Source organism: Falco rusticolus, chromosome 7 (assembly GCF_015220075.1).
Source record: "Falco rusticolus isolate bFalRus1 chromosome 7, bFalRus1.pri, whole genome shotgun sequence".
Taxonomy (NCBI): domain Eukaryota; kingdom Metazoa; phylum Chordata; class Aves; order Falconiformes; family Falconidae; genus Falco; species Falco rusticolus.
This window is the reverse complement of record NC_051193.1, coordinates 6,474,516-6,489,667: the sequence shown is the minus strand read 5'-3', so window position 1 is coordinate 6,489,667 and position 15,152 is coordinate 6,474,516. Positions and strand designations below refer to the sequence as shown.

At 47.4% G+C, this 15,152-nt stretch overlaps 1 protein-coding gene across 3 annotated transcripts; it reads left to right on the top strand.

Moving 5' to 3' along the window:
- Window positions 1-1,078: 1,078 nt before the first annotated feature.
- ANKDD1A (ankyrin repeat and death domain containing 1A) lies at window positions 1,079-15,122 on the top strand. Of its 3 annotated transcripts, none has more exons than XM_037394459.1 (15): window positions 1,079-1,298; window positions 3,697-3,800; window positions 4,477-4,575; window positions 5,185-5,283; window positions 5,711-5,815; window positions 6,674-6,772; window positions 7,195-7,293; window positions 8,428-8,526; window positions 8,867-8,962; window positions 9,208-9,306; window positions 10,264-10,362; window positions 11,654-11,749; window positions 12,978-13,179; window positions 13,892-14,023; window positions 14,252-15,122. In XM_037394459.1, the coding sequence occupies exons 1-15, from the start codon at window positions 1,265-1,267 to the stop codon at window positions 14,311-14,313; spliced, it is 1,524 nt and encodes a 507-aa protein (XP_037250356.1). In that variant the 5' UTR covers window positions 1,079-1,264; the 3' UTR covers window positions 14,314-15,122. The 3 variants fall into 3 exon arrangements, with proteins under 3 accessions (XP_037250356.1, XP_037250355.1, XP_037250357.1); XM_037394458.1 differs by having other exon boundaries at window positions 1,081-1,298; window positions 8,864-8,962; XM_037394460.1 differs by lacking the exon at window positions 1,079-1,298 and having other exon boundaries at window positions 3,777-3,800; window positions 4,477-4,675; window positions 8,864-8,962.
- The last annotated feature ends 30 nt before the right edge of the window (window positions 15,123-15,152 follow it).

The following is a 15,152-nucleotide window of genomic DNA, read 5'->3' as shown; positions in this document are numbered from 1 at the left end:
GGAACAGGGAGGGAATACAGACCTGATGTCACCTCTCCTGTCCTGAGACCAGCAGCAAAGAAACCTCCCTCTCTGCAGTCTGGTCCCCTTTGCTGTCTTGGCTGCTGGGAAGCTGTACTCAGGAGGAACCAACGTCCTGCCTGCCATGAGTTAAGCTCATGCCTCCCAACGCTGCCCATCCTGGGTTTGCAGAACAGGTTATTCCCTTCTCCTCGCGGCGCCTTCCTATGCATTTGAAGGCCAACAAACAGCACCGAGTCAATCAACCCGAGGTGTCACTCAATTATCACCCCGTATCCATGGCAAGACTGAGTGCAAGCAAACATGGCAAAGGCAAGAAAATGCAAGGAGCAAGGAACACTCATGTGTCACACTAACCCTGACAAATTAAGATACGGGGGGAACGTTGCGGCAGCCAGACCCATGGCAGCAACCTTGCATGGGCTGAACTGAAATGGCTGGAAGGGTGGCCCCCGTGTAGCTGCAGGAAAGGTTTGCTGCCAGGAGATCCATGACCTGGTCCTTCATCAAAAGGCAGCATCATCTCTCTGGCCTGGAGATGGACAACACTTGACAGGACCAAGCACCCAGTTTTGTAATTGTTTAGGCCGTTTTGGACCCTTTTTTTCTGCCTACCTCAGACCTCACCAAAACAGATCTGATTCTCCCAACCTCAGCTCAGCCCACTGCCTGATTCCTTTCTCCTCATACTATCAAAATGGAAACGAAAAGACAAAACCAGAGCCAGATTCTGGGACAGAAGAATTAACTAAAACTCTGAGTGATGAGCGCTCTTAACCCCCTCCCGCACCTGCTGCTGCACCCCGGCAGTGTGGCGGATGTGAGCACCTCATCCCCTGGGAACACCAAAACCCTGCTTTCAGGGAAAAAAACCACCATCCCACCCCCAATTTCCCACGGAGCAGCAACCCCTCTCCTCCCAAATCGGTCTGGGAACAGAATTAAACCACTCACAGCCCCGGAGTACGAGCACTTGTCCCAGCCACGCTGTGGTAAAGGGGGGCACCGGCCCAGGTAACAGCCGTGCGATCCCCTGACTGAAATGGCGCCAGCTGGATGTTCGCCCCTCAAGTCACCCCAAAACGGCCGGAAAGCACCGTGCTCGTCGGAAAGAGCATTTATTTTATTTTATTTTCCTTTAAATGACAGTTCGAGAGGCGCCCTACGGCGCAGCAGCCAGCCCGCCCGTGAAGCGGCGGGGCCGCGCCCGTCAGCCCGCCCCGAGGCGGCGGCGGGCGGCAGCATGGAGGCCGGCGTGGCGCCGGAGGACGACAGCCGTGAGTGGGGGCGAGGGGGGCTGCCCGGCGGGGCGGGAGGCGCTGCGCGCTCGGGGGGGGCTGTGTGGCGGCAGGGGGCGCCGGCCTCCCCGGGCCCGTGCCGGCGGGGGGCTGTGCGGCAGGGCCGCGGTGCTTTTAGGAATAACACAACCTGTAAAAATCCGTTCAGAAAGAACGCAGCTGCGTAACCTACGCGGCAATCGCCACTGCTTTTGCCCAAAGCATCCTGCATGCCTAAGGTGCTGCATGTAACCCCGGTACCCCCCACCCCCGCGCCGTTCTGCCCCCCTCACGGAGCGGTCCCCGGCCGCCCTGGGCTGGCTTGGTGTCCTGCAGCCTCAGGTAGCGCCCAGCGGACATGCCAGCGCCTTCCTTTGCGGTCCTTTCATCTCCTTCGCTGCTTTTTTTTTTTTAAACCTCTTGCATAATAAACTGTCTGTGAGCTGGTGCATTGAACTGAGGGTAAATCATTTAAATTGTGCTCCACGCTGTTTGGGATAACTGAATGCATATTCAGTACCATCAGGTATGAAATACCCCAGAACCTGAGCCTGAAGGAGAAAGAAAACTGCTAAATATCTATGGGAATGCAGCTGTTGGAAGGGTGCGTGCTATGATGGGGGGTGCACGTACATTTACATTACATTACTTCGCCTGTGTGGACAATAAATAGGAAACTCAGGCTGTCAAATTGTTTCCTATGTGTTGCTGAAAAGAAATAAATTGAGACTTCTGCAGCCTTAGCGATGCCAGGTTGATTGTTGCATCTTCACAGGTAGAGGAAAGAGTAAATAAGTCAAGGGGCAGTTTGACATCTGTTGGCAATGATGCTTTGTGCCATCGTAAAATGTAAGAACACATTGCTGTCACCTGGAGAGCAGGTGCAGCAACATTTGCTTAACTGAAACGGAGGATTTACTCCACTGAACGGAGATAAGCCATCAGTGTTGTTAATTAACTATTAATTAATTAACATAAACTCTACAGATTTTCCCAAGTTCTCCAGATATTTCCCCTCAAATGAAGGGTCCTTGTGGTGTAAAAATGCAGCCCTGTTAACACACCTGACCAGATGAGAACAGGATCTCAATATACAGTGTAGAAAATCCTGTTCCTGCAGAAATCAGTGTCCAAATCCTACTGCCTTAATTGTAGCAGTAGGTCCGACACTCTTAAATTCCCTTGTCTGGTATTAAGGTTTGTGTTATTCGTGTTTTTCTTGAGCTAAAATTTTTTGTTTGAAGGTAAGAGGAACAGAAACTGGAGGATGAGGTTATACCTCTGCTGCCTGAAGAGCCCACAGTAGTGGTGCCTTTCTTCTGTGCCCTCCAGAGACAAATGTGGTAGTGCTATTTAGACAGCAAGTCTCCTGTTTATCTCCTCAGTGTGGTGGAATGGGAACAATAATATGTTTTGATGCCTCTTGTGTGGCCTGTGGTTAGTGTCTAGCCAATATGTTGAGACAAACTGCAGGTGCGTTGAGCCCCTGCTACCCTCAAACTGCAGCCTGAGATCTGCAGAAATGCGAAAGAGAGCAGAACCTCTGAGCCAGCTCTCCAGTGGGATGTAAGAGGGTGAGGGTCTGACACAAGCACTTCTCAAAAGATTTCCCCAAAAAGCATTAGGACAGAGACTAAGCCCAGCAAAGACTGACACCAGGCTTGCCAAAAGCCTCCAGAGCCTCCCTGTCAGGATGCAGCAGGCCCAGAGTCACAGCCTTGCTCTCGTTTCTTGGCAGGAAGGTTTGTTTGATCAAGGAGAAGATTGCTGGGGCAAGGCCCAACATGGAGAGTAAACGCTCTTAAATTATGCCTAACTGTGCAGGACAAATACTGCTGGTCGTGGTAAATTATGTGCAGAACTGCAACGGTCTATTAAGAGATGCAACACTAATCACAGGCCAGGCTAGCAGTTTTGTGCTGCTTGACTGATTCATGTTACCTGGAGGGGGACAGCAGGACCATGTGTAAAGGCCTCCTTGTAGAGCAGTGGGATGTAAGTGGAGGGGTGGAGAAAAGAGTCAGTGTCTTCTGCCTGAGACCTCACACCAGCTCTGTACCTCAGAGGATGCCCAGTGAACATGGACCTAATGGATCAAAAGGTTTTGCAGCTGGAACAAGGCCATGCAGAGGACACTGAGTTAGAAGAAAAGCTGGTAGGACTGGAAGAGCACTGGTGTCACACCGGGTACTCAAGGAAGGGGAGATAATGGGAGAGGACAAACCCAGCAAACATGCCAATGTTTGTTCGGCTGGAATTCTTGCTGAAAGAATCTTTCTGCAGTCATCCTTCCTTGAAGCCACTGGGGCCGGTGAGATGCAGGGGAGATTTGTTCAGGCATGCTGCTCCATGCTCCTTGCCAGCACTGTTAATGCCTGCTCTTGTGTCTCTGTTGCAGTGCTTCATTCAGAGAAGGAGTTCCATGATGCGGCAAAGCGTAATGACACAGCCAGGATGGAGGAGCTCATCAGGAGAGGGGTCGACATCAAAGCAAAAAACAATGTAAGTCCTGGGGTTTTCTACCTCCAAGCTGCAGGAAGTGCTGAGGGCATGTTTCAGAACTGCAGCTCCTTAATGCTACTCTTCTCATTAGCTACTCAATTGGTCAAAGCTTTAAAATACACTGCCCAGTGCTAAATAGGGCCTGTGGCAACTGATGAGTTTCACAATACACTGAAACCCACGGCGCTGTCATCCTGGTCAGACTGGAAAGTTGCAAGTGCTGAGAGAGGGTGGTAATTTATGCCTCCCCTTGCAACCTGTGTGTCAGATACAGCTCCAATGAAAGGCTTTGGTTTTGCTATCTCTTTACGCCAAGGCTGTGGGTGTAACTTAGTTCCTGGTGCAGGTTCCCCCTTGTTGACCAGTAGGTTCCTGGAAATAGGGGATTGCACCCATCCCTGCTGTTTCAATCTGTCCATTGACGGTCAGCGATGTTTTTAATTCCTGTGCTGTTGCTATAGTCCAGAACTGCAGTTTCTGAGTAGAAGGTGACTAGCACCCGTCTACCTGAGAAGACAGCAAAGAGACAGATGGCTGTGTCCGAAGAAAACCCTGTACAGTGTGAGAAATTCTGGCTCCATGGATGGCAAAGGAGATTTTGGCCTTCATGAAGACTGGGAGATACACATGCGCTCTGCATACATCAGCCTTCCCTCTCTCCTTCCTCCCCTTCCAGATAGACCGGACTGCCCTGCACTGGGCCGCAGGAGCAGGCCACGTGGATGCTGTGCGACTGCTCCTGGATCACGATTTCCCAGTGGATGACGAAGACAGTGTACAAAGGCGACTCTCCCTTGCATGTCCTGCAAATGTGTTGGGGGAGCGCTGGGGGCTGGGTGCTGGGCCAGCAGTTACAGACTTCACCTTAGCCCTGGGTGGGTGGCACAAGGCATTGCAGTGCTTGAGAAGCTGTGGCCTCCCTGCTGAGGCAGGTGCAGTGCCTTTCTGGAGCAAGCCTTGTTTTCAGAGGTGTCAGTGCTCTGTCTTTTGGCCTTTTCCTTGCATGCACAGTGACCAGGAAGTAGGCTGGTAGAATCTGTGAGGTTTCCTGTATAGCACGGGGATGTTTGGCTGCTTCTGGTCCTGTTATTGGGGCTTGTGAGAAGACAGGGACAGCCAGCAAGTTCTCTTTCCCCCATAACAACCAGGCTAATACACACCATTGACTAGGAAGTGGCAGTCAAGAGGCAGGTCTCTGCTCAGCTGCTGCAACCATCTGTGGCAGGAATAATAGTAATTGGAGAAAGGGGCTAAAAAAACCCCAGAAAGAAACAAAAATGTTTGGGAAACTTCATGAAGCTAAAGGAACAGCTTGCCTCCAGGGTGGGTGGGGATGGTGGTGGCTGCAGTTTAGCTGTAAGTATCTCTCTTCTTTTCCACCCAGTTTGGAATGAATGCACTTCTCTTGTCTGCCTGGTTCGGTCACCTCCACGTCCTGCAGATCCTCGTCAGTGCTGGGGCCAAGATTAACTGTGTCAATAGGGTGAGGCAGTCTCCCTGTTTGGGTCTGTCACGTGCCTCTAGCCAGTGATGGTGTGGGGAGAGAGAGAGGCTTACCTGTGAACTAAGATTTGCACTTCTGCCTTATTCCTACACATGTAATAATTGTAGCTATAGAGATGTACACAGCTTGCTTAGCTCATATTTGTGCAGTGTTGTTGTGGCAGGTGTTACAGAAATGGGAAATGGGTTTAGTGAATCAGCAGTTCGTGTATTTTAAAATAGACCTTGGTTGGGAAAAGGAACATTAATACTTCAGTCGTAACGTGCTGTGTGCAGCACAGGCTAGTTTAGCCCTAGAGGCACAGGGAGGCATGGAATGGTTCTTTGCTAACAGGATCACATTGTTAAAACAGACTGTCCCGTGATCTTGGACTTGTTAAATGAGCAGTCCTTTATCTCCTCTCCAGAATGGCAGGAACATGCTCCACTGTGCGGCTCAGAGGGGACACATCCAGGTGATGGAGTTCATCATGGAGGACCTGGAGGACATGTGTGTGGATAAGACAGACAAGGTAGGAAGGCTCTTCACTGCTTTGTTTCGTCAGGTCTGACCTTCCTCTGCCAAGCTTAGCAGGAATGTTGCCCTTTGTCTTGGGAAGAGACTCAGAATCAGATGCTACTCCTGGAAGCCCTCCTGAAGAGGGGGGCTTAGGGTCGATGGGGGTTCTGGCTCTGGTAAAGCTTTGGCAGCCAGGGCTTCGCAATGTAGCCTTTTATAGAATAAATTCAGGAATTTCAGTGTCCTCCTCTCTTGCAGCTGATGCTTCAGAGGGTATTGTGGGTAAGTAATAACCAAAGCTAACCCTCTCCCAGCATGTTCCAGCATTGGCTGATCTGTTCCTGAAGACAGCATAAGAACACACAGGAGCTAGCGCACATTTTTTTTGACTCCATGGCCTTTATGGTTCCAAGAGTGGTCCCCACTCTGATGCTTGGGAGTTAAATAAAGTAACAAGAGATCTGCCTTTCCCCCAAGGGAGTTCTGACTCACTCAATAACTGGGATCTCAGATAGTAATTCCATTTTTTTATCCGTAGTTGCTTTTAGTAAACTACTTATTATCCCCTATATATATGAAATAAATACTGAAAAGATCTCTTTTCCAGTGTTTGGTGAGACCAAAGTGCCTGGAGCTGTTAGCCCCAGTGGGTAGTTCTCTTGACCTTGTTTTGTTAGGGTCATCCCAAATGTAAAGCAGTATAAAAGTTAACAACAGAATGAAAGGTAACTATTTTTGAAGTGCAGCACTTTCCCCCCCCTGTGGACTGGGTTATTGCCCAAGGCATTATTGTACTGCTTGCAGAAGGTGATCTAATCTTGTGTTTTCTGAGCTTTTCTTGGACTATAATTCTTTTTTTTTTCTTGCGAAGATGGACAGGACAGCGTTTCACCTGGCTGCAGAGTATGGGCGGCTGGAGGTGGTAGAGTTCCTGATTCGACTGGGTTGTTGTCACAGTGCCAAAGACAAGGTACAGGCATAAAACCACATGCAAGGGAGGTGAAGTCCAAGAATTAGGGGCTGTGAAAGTCAGGGAACAGGATACCAGAAGAGGCTCATGCATGCAAGTTCTCAGCAGTTGTGACTATGGTTGTGGTATGTCAGGGCTTTTCTTCCCTATCCAATTGCAAGCCATTTGCACCTCACTCCATGTTGGATTTCTCTCCAGGACTTGTCAGACAGCATACACAGCAAGCCTAGTGGACCATGCTCCAGTTTAAGGTAGCTGGGTTTCCTCCCTCCCTGCTGCAGCTATTAGAAAACTGTTTCAGACTCTTGTTACTGGTTACAACCCCCCTTTTCAGCCACCCTGGATATACTCTGTGCAAGGTTGTGGTGTATGAACACTCAGTCTTGTGGTACATACATGTATGAAGTGTTGTTTACCTTCAGGAAGAAAACACAGCATTGCATTTAGCTGCTAAAAATGGACACCTCTCTGTACTGCAGAAGATTGTAGACATTGGAGTGGACCTTGATGGAAAGAACTTAGTAAGTACACTTAAATGAAATAAAAACTGTGTCAGTTTCGCCCTTTCCCTCCCTAGAAATAATCTCCTGCCACAGTCATCAGGCTGAATAGTCAGTATCGACAGGAGAGGTCTAGAATATAGCTGATTTTATCTGAAGTGTACGTGTGTAACTGCAGGTCACACTTGCAGAGTATCAGTGAAAGGCAGCACGCTTCTTGGACTGATATTGCATTCTAAAATATTGCCTTTTCTTCCTGCTCTATCTGCTGACCTACCGTATCACTCCATTTAATCTCCCTTTTTCTCCCTGACCCTTGTAAATTCAAGTGCCTAAATGGTTATTGAGTGTGTTTTAAACTAAACTTCACTATGCTTTATAGTATTGACTTAGTCACTGAACATATGGACCTTCTGTTTGAGATCTCTCTTTGCCAGACCTGCTTTGGAAAATTATGTGGCTGGTACACAGTTAATGATTTAGATAGCAAATATTGGTTTAGGAGCACTGTTATTTATTTCAGGGCACACTCCCAATTAAGTTTATCAGCAATTTTTTTTAGTCTTATTTAGTTACTGTCTTTGAAAAGTGTATTTGATTGTGATTAGGATCTGAAAGAAAGGGGAAACCACCTTCTCTGGTAACTGGTAGCATTTGTCTTCCCTTTTGTGCAAAGAGCAATAATAAAACCAGATTAAATCACTTCGGGATTCTGCTTGTTTCTGTTTTCTTGTAAAGAAATGAGCTGTAGCTCTTAGAAAGGAGAACCAGTGGTTGAGGGCCATGGGTTTCCAGTTCTGCCTATGGCTGTCTCTGGGCTACTCCAGGAAAACAGTTTGTCTTCATTGTCCACGTGAAATTCTTTTCTGTTTGCTGATGGGCTGAAGGGGAGGAAAGATGGTAGACGCGGTGTCTGTCTTGTGGCCCACAGGCCAGCTGTTTCCAGTGGCATAAGGACAGAGCAGTACTCTAATGTTGGTGGCAGGTAATAGTGTCCTTTATTTTCCTAACAATCGATTGGAGATCCCTGGCCCTCAGAATTGGTATTTTAACATGTCGTGGATTCAGAAGATGGGGTAGAGGCTTGCTCATTCTGCTCCTCTTCTTGGCCTCGTCTACAGAAATGCTGCTTGTCTCCTTTTTTGTTTTGTCCAGGAAGGACTTACAGCTCTGCACCTGGCTGCTGAGGGAGGTCACAGTGACTGTGTGAAGCTGCTCTTGGAAACAGGTGCTGATGTCAATGCCCAAACCCAGGTTAGCTCCATGGAAGTGGCTCCATTTCCAAACACTACTTTGTGGACTTTTGCCCAGGCCCGTGGTCTCCCAGGGAGGGCACCCGTGATCGGGTGAGGCCATGTGGAGCCCAGCACTTCAAAAATAGTGCAGGGAGTCCACAGGAAAGCACACATGACTTTATACAAAGAGATGGGTGAAGCTCCCTGGAACTGGTTTGGCTGTGGGGACATTCTGTATGAATTTGTCAGTATGGGGGTATGGGGGAGGCGGGGAGATCTCTGTTGATAGTTTGTAACACCGCAGCCTCTGAGAAGAAGCCCTGACTAATACCCGTCTCTTCTGACATGCTTCTCAGAAGAAGATGAACTGCCTCCACTACGCAGCCCTGCATGGCTATGAGGAGATAGCAAGGATCCTCATGGATGCAGGAATCCACACAGATGCTGTTAATCATGTAAGTCCTGCTCAATGCTCTCATCACTTACGAAAGGCAAAGCCAGTTTATAAAGCTGCTCAAGAGCATAAAGCAACTCCGAAAGGACCAGTGCTGCTACGGGGCTTGTGCTTATGGGGCAGCATCCCCAGTCTGCCCCCAGTCCAGGCTGGCAGCTGCCTTAGAGTAAGGCATGCTGGGCACAGCATGGTCCTTTCAGTGCCCTGAGATAAGCTCTTCCTAAGCACAGGGTCTACTTTCCACAGCAAAACGCATCAGCGACACACATTGCAGTACTGCACAACTTCCCAGCAATGGTGAAGCTCTTCATTGATGCAGAGTGTGACCTTGACATTCCAGATAATGTAAGACTGCGGTTCCTATTCTTTGTCTTTGAAATGTGAACCAGTTTCATGGGGGATTTGATCACCTTGGGGACAGGATTAAAGAGGAGTGCTTTAAAATGGAGAAAACCTGGAAGCGCAACTTAGGAAACATGAAACCTGTGAAATGATTCTGGATCGCTGCAGTGAGGTAATAGCTTGATGGCTTTCAACACATGGGCTGTGTCATTCCCCTGGGACCTGTGCAAAGTGACGTTGCATAGTCAGATTCTTTCCTCCCTGCTGGAAGCAGGTGGCAGAATTTTCAGGCCAGAAGATATTCTGCTAAGTGTTTGGGGGGATGAGAATAGGAGGCAAGCCTGGAGGTAGCTGGTTGTCTCACCAAATCGTAGTTTTGTGAATGAGGGACTTTGTTGTAGCTTGTTTGTGATGCTTTATTTAATGTTCATTCTTGTAGTGATGTTCTTTCCTGATGACACCATAAAATTGCCACATTTTTTGTTTGATTTTAGTTGTTTCCGTTAAACAGTCCCAAGGTACATACAGTTTACAGTGCATACACATTAACCCAGCCCTGTGTCCCGGGAACAAAGAATTGGCACAGGTCCTTTCCTCCCTTTGCCAAACTGTCTGCCTGCAGATATTGTTTAAATAACAGGAAATAGTATAGTCTTATAAATGACCCTAGGGAGCTTTATGGAACTGAAGAAGTTCCTTCTTTGGACTGAAATGTTGTCAAGGAGGCTTCCTAGTGCTGGTGTTGGGACAGGGACAGATCAGTTCTGCTCAGTCTCAGGAACCCAACTCCAGTTTGAGGTAGGAGGGTGTTTGGCCCTCAGTTTGAAAAGTGATAGAGGGAAAGGAGGGCAGAGATGACAGCGTTCTTACAGTGCTTCCTCCTGGTATTGTTCTGTCCTGTCCTTCCAGCCTCACACTTTTTCTTCTCTGAAATTTAGTCCTTTCACCCTCCTTCTGTAGAGGCAGCAGACCTCACTCCACATCGCTGCGGAGCATGGCAGGCAGGACATTGCCGAGATGATTCTTGTCGCAGGAGTTAATCTGAAGCTAACAGACAAGGTGAATGTCTCCATGGGTTGAATAGGTTCTGTGGAGGTACAGAGGGAAAATATAGATGGTCTTTGTCACTGTTTTTCATCATTTTCAAGGGATGCTAGTAATATTAAAATCTGGATATTTCCAGGGATAAAGCCTTGAAACACTGCTTAGTAGGTTATTTTGATGTATTTTCCCAGAAAGAAGTGATTGGTTCTTAGGAAGGTAGAAAACAGTTCACAGAGTGAGCAAACTTTTTTTTCTCAGAGTTGTTCTAGTTCCTTCTACTCGTGCTATCGTGCACGTTAATATCAAACATCCCTAATAATGATAAAAAATATACCTCAAGAATTACAGCACAGATGTTTTAATAGGTTAAAAGTACCTGAATAGTATTGATCTGACACCAGTGTCCAGGCCTTCTACCCTTTAATTAAACCAACAAAAAGAATTCTAGAGGAATCAGGCAAGCTTTGTGCAGCCTGCAAGGATGGCATGTGCCCAGAAAATGCTGAGGGGGGCTTGGGCAGAGATTAAGATAATGCCAGCTATTCACAGCGGGTTAAAGCACATAGAGACTTGAAGCCACCTGGCTGGGACGGCCTTCAGCTGCAGTGAACGTTTGCCACCTTCCAGCAGTCTGTGGAACCGCAGTGAGACAGTGCAGGGAACACATTCACACTTTGCTGTGGGAAATTAGGTTTCTGCTCACATCTGAGGCTAGAACCGTTCTCACTGTCATGCCTCGTGGCTGGGCTGGCTCGCTTTCCTTCACGCAACTTTCAAATCTCGTTGCTTTCTGCTATATGCTTGTAGATATAAATACAAATCCCCTCCGACCCCAACCAGTCCAAAATCATGTTCATGTAAGGAGTGTAATTACATTTTCATAGTCCCGTCAGCCTGTGCTTCTAGGAGACCGTTTCTAATCATACATATGGGGAGCCTATAAAATTAATGAGGTTGTATAAATCACTTCAGTTTGGTGTCAGCAAACCCGCTGTGCAGCCTGAAAGCACCCTGCCATCCACTGTGGGTTGCAGGATGCTTTCCCAACTGCTCCTGCCAAACAGGCAGGTCCCCTGTGGCGACAGGGGAGATGCTGCACAGCCTAGAAAATTACTTCCCATGCCCTGCATGCAGTAGCTCAAAGCTAGCTCACATCTATGTCTTTACAGGTAGAGAACAGGGGTCCTTCATCCTGGCTGGGTGCGTTGCTCAATAGGCCATCCTGCCTGCTACTACAGACTGCTGGGTGGGCATGGAGATTGTGCCCCCTAAGCATGCAAGCTCATTTTTCCCCTTCTAATTTCAGCAAGGGAAAACATCTCTGGATGTCGCTGCCCGAGGCAATCACATCAACTTGGTGGACATGATTATCAAAGCCGATAGGTTTTACAAATGGGAAAAGGTGAGCAGCTTACACCACCATCCCCTGTGCTTTGCAGGGCAGGTGTAGCTTTACCCTCTTCATTGAGGCTCCACATTACCAGCTGTCAAAAGGAAAAGAAATACAGGACACCCTGTGGTGGCCTGACCTCTACTTTCATCACCTTACAAAACAAAGTCCTCATCTGCCAACAACATCTACTTAAGGCTTTCGTCATTCAAAACAGCCTTGTTGTTAAAAACCCCAGGCTGTGCTGAAGGCAACTGGGGTTTTCAAAGATGCTTTGGCAGCTGTTCCCAAAGCCCTGTAGAAGGGAGTGGGGTAGCATTTGTTCCTTTTCCCAGAAGGAGAAACTGAAGCACTGAGCAGGAAAATGCTTGGCCTGAGGTCACCGAATGGGACATGAGGAGTTTTTCAACAGTGGAAGGGAGACACCTCTTGCAAGCCGAGAGATCAGTTGTTGGTGGAGGCATACAACTGACTTCCCTCTCAAAGAGCCCCGCAGCTGGGGCAGTTCCTCCTGTGTTTCCCAGCGTGGCCCAGCAGTCTCTCTGGTCCCACGTCCCGTGTGCAGCTGCTCAGCCCCGGTCCCCCACCTGAAACCCTGCCTACACCAAGCCTGTGCCCAAACCAATCTGAGCAGAGGGTGTGCTGAAAGTACAGCCAAACACCACATCCCTTGCCTCTTGGTAAGACTTTGGGCATCCTCCCATACCAGGAAAGGCAGTGCTGTAGGAAGTCAGCAAAGAAGGAAAAAGAAGGAAAGGCAGTGCTGTAGGAAGTCAGCAAAGAAGGAAAAAGAAGGAAAGGCAGGCATACGCCTGTGGCTCAGGTGCAGCTTCAGGATTAATGCTATGTATATCAGGCCCTTGCAATGGGCTTCCCACACAGCCCTGGGGAAAGTCATTTAGTCTCTTTGCAGTCTGGCACTTAAAGGGGGCTGAGCAGCTGCGACTGTGTTGCAGGGGACCAAGGAGATTTAATTAAATGATTCTGCATACAAGCCTCAGATAAAAGGCACTGTAGAAATGCAAATGGAGATCTGCATGGGCTTCCACAGCAAAGCTGCTATTAACAGGATGCGTTAACATGCATGATTAGAAGAGAGTGAAACAAGAGAATAAAAAATTTGTGCTGTGGCAGAAGGAACTCACAGCCACCTGCAGAGCTGAGGACCTGGGAGGCTGCAGTATGACAGGTACATCTGCAGCATCCCAGCTGAACCCCCCACCCCGTTCTGGCTTTGCAGGACAATCTGAACAGCGACTCTGACTCCTGGGTGGCAAAGCACTTGACCTTTAAGCAAGATCACAGGCTGGAAACACAGCACATTCGCTCAGTAATGTGGAGATTAGCTACTAAGTACCTCAGACCTGGTGAATGGAAGAAACTGGCACATTACTGGAAATTCACGGATGCCCACATTAGGGCTATTGAGCAACAATGGACAGGTATAAACCACTGCCCAGGTTATTTCCCTTCCTTCAGTTCAACTGTGTTTCTAGGAGGCAAGTCTGTAGTAATACTAAGGCATGAAGAAAAGCAGCTGACTTTTTTGAAACAACCAAAAGATTAGGTTAAAAATCCTGGTTTTAGTGGAGTTATTTACACACTGGAGTCTAGGAGTAAAGCACAAAAGCATGGGGATTAGTGGTTCATTGCTCACTTCTGAGGCACTTGCCAGACCTTCGAGTTCTTGCCACAGTTCTTGTTCTGTAGGACAGGAGAAATTTGCTGGCTTTATTTTTTCTTTTAAGGATCTGAACCAAGAAGTCAGGGAAGTCCCATTCAGAATTTAAGAGATATGTTAGCAGAATCAGGTTCTGAGTTTCAGGAACAGATGACCGCTGTTTCGGTTACTGTAAGGACTCCTGTAGTTTGCACGATGCGAGCAAGGGGCTAAGCTGTGCTCTGAAGGCAGAAATTCTGTATTGCCATGAAAGGTTGTCTGACAGGCCCAAGCTCATTCATAGCCACTCCATTAAGCTTCACATGAATCTAGCAATCACACCACAACCAGGAATTAAGCTGAACTGTATTTCAGAACCTCCTAGTAAAATCCAAAGGGGAGGGAGGGCTGTCCAAACCCACTGATTCAGAAATCTGCTCTGGTCAGGGCTGCGTGCTGTGTGCAGGATTACATTTGTGGTTTCATCTTGCCAGGCACTAAAAGCTACAGGGAACATGGCCACAGAATGTTGCTTATTTGGCTCCACGGTGTGATCGCAGCAGGAGAAAACCCAATCAAGGGATTGTACGAAGGCCTTGTAGGGATTGGAAGAAGAGATTTAGCAGGTAATACCTTTTGTCTTCCTCCAAATAATACACACTGAGCACTACCTGAATTCTGTGGTTATACAACATACACAGAGGAAAACTGAATTCAGTTCACACAGGCTAGAAGCCACCCCGCCCCCTTGCCACTATTATACATCATTTTTTTTTCCCTTTTATTTTGATCAATTAACACATCCTGCCACAGCTTTATACTTTATGTGCAGCAGAACATTCTCTTGTTTACAGAAAGCATTCGGAAAAAAGCAAATGCAGATTCTGCATCTCCACGGAAGTGCACAGCCATGTAACAGCAGGACACCAGAGGTTCCTTCAGCTGCTGCAGCCCTGGCTTGTCTTGGAGCTACAGGAGAAACACCCACTCTGCTCCTGATCGGCATAAAGAGCTGGCATGGCTGCTGCCGCCTTCTTGGTCTGAAATGGCAAGGGTGTCAGCAAAGGCTGACAGTCTAAAATGCCTCTTTACACAGAAGGGAGATTTTTAATCAGCTGTTGCATACAGTGCAGGTACTGTAATAAGACTTCAGTGAGCGAGCCTCACTTGGCATACTGTATCAGGAAATACTACACTATTTTACTGTAACTTGTTTACATCACATTTTTGTATATAAATTTTTAATTGTTATTTTTTTAAGTTGTCAAGGGGAAAGCCTTTGTTTTCAGGAATGTTATTTACTTACCTTTTTGGGGGGGCATCTATCAATTCTATCTTAGATGTGTTCATAACGTCCTTGTTAGGGTAGGAATTTAAGAAAAGTCAAGGCTACTACTTGGTCCTTTTGGAACCTTAAGGGTTTGTGATCTTTAATGTTTCAACTCTTCACAAAGAAGTTTCAGAGAAGAACATTAACACATACCATTTATATATAGAGAAGTGTAGATTAGCATAGAAGTACTGCATAAAAGTAACTTCTTTAATCCCTTAGGTTACAGCTTGAAAAGTGTAAGAGTTGTCATTGGTTATCTACACAGCCTCTGACAAAGACATACAGCTTTCTTAAATACCAATTCATTGTGTAATACTTCATATTTATTTCTTACAGTGTTTCAAGGGGAAAATAATGTCTGTATTTCAATAAAATCAGATTTTACCCTTAAATTTGCAAGTTGTGCCTTATTCTTTATTAAA

Bases quoted from the DNA above. Each gene is read 5' to 3' on its own strand.
- ANKDD1A (XM_037394458.1), top strand. From the start codon at position 1,265: ATGGAGGCCGGCGTGGCGCCGGAGGACGACAGCC. The intron at 13,180-13,891 runs GTATAAACCACT...TCATCTTGCCAG, and splicing joins TATTGAGCAACAATGGACAG to GCACTAAAAGCTACAGGGAA. The intron at 14,024-14,251 runs GTAATACCTTTT...TCTTGTTTACAG, and splicing joins TGGAAGAAGAGATTTAGCAG to AAAGCATTCGGAAAAAAGCA.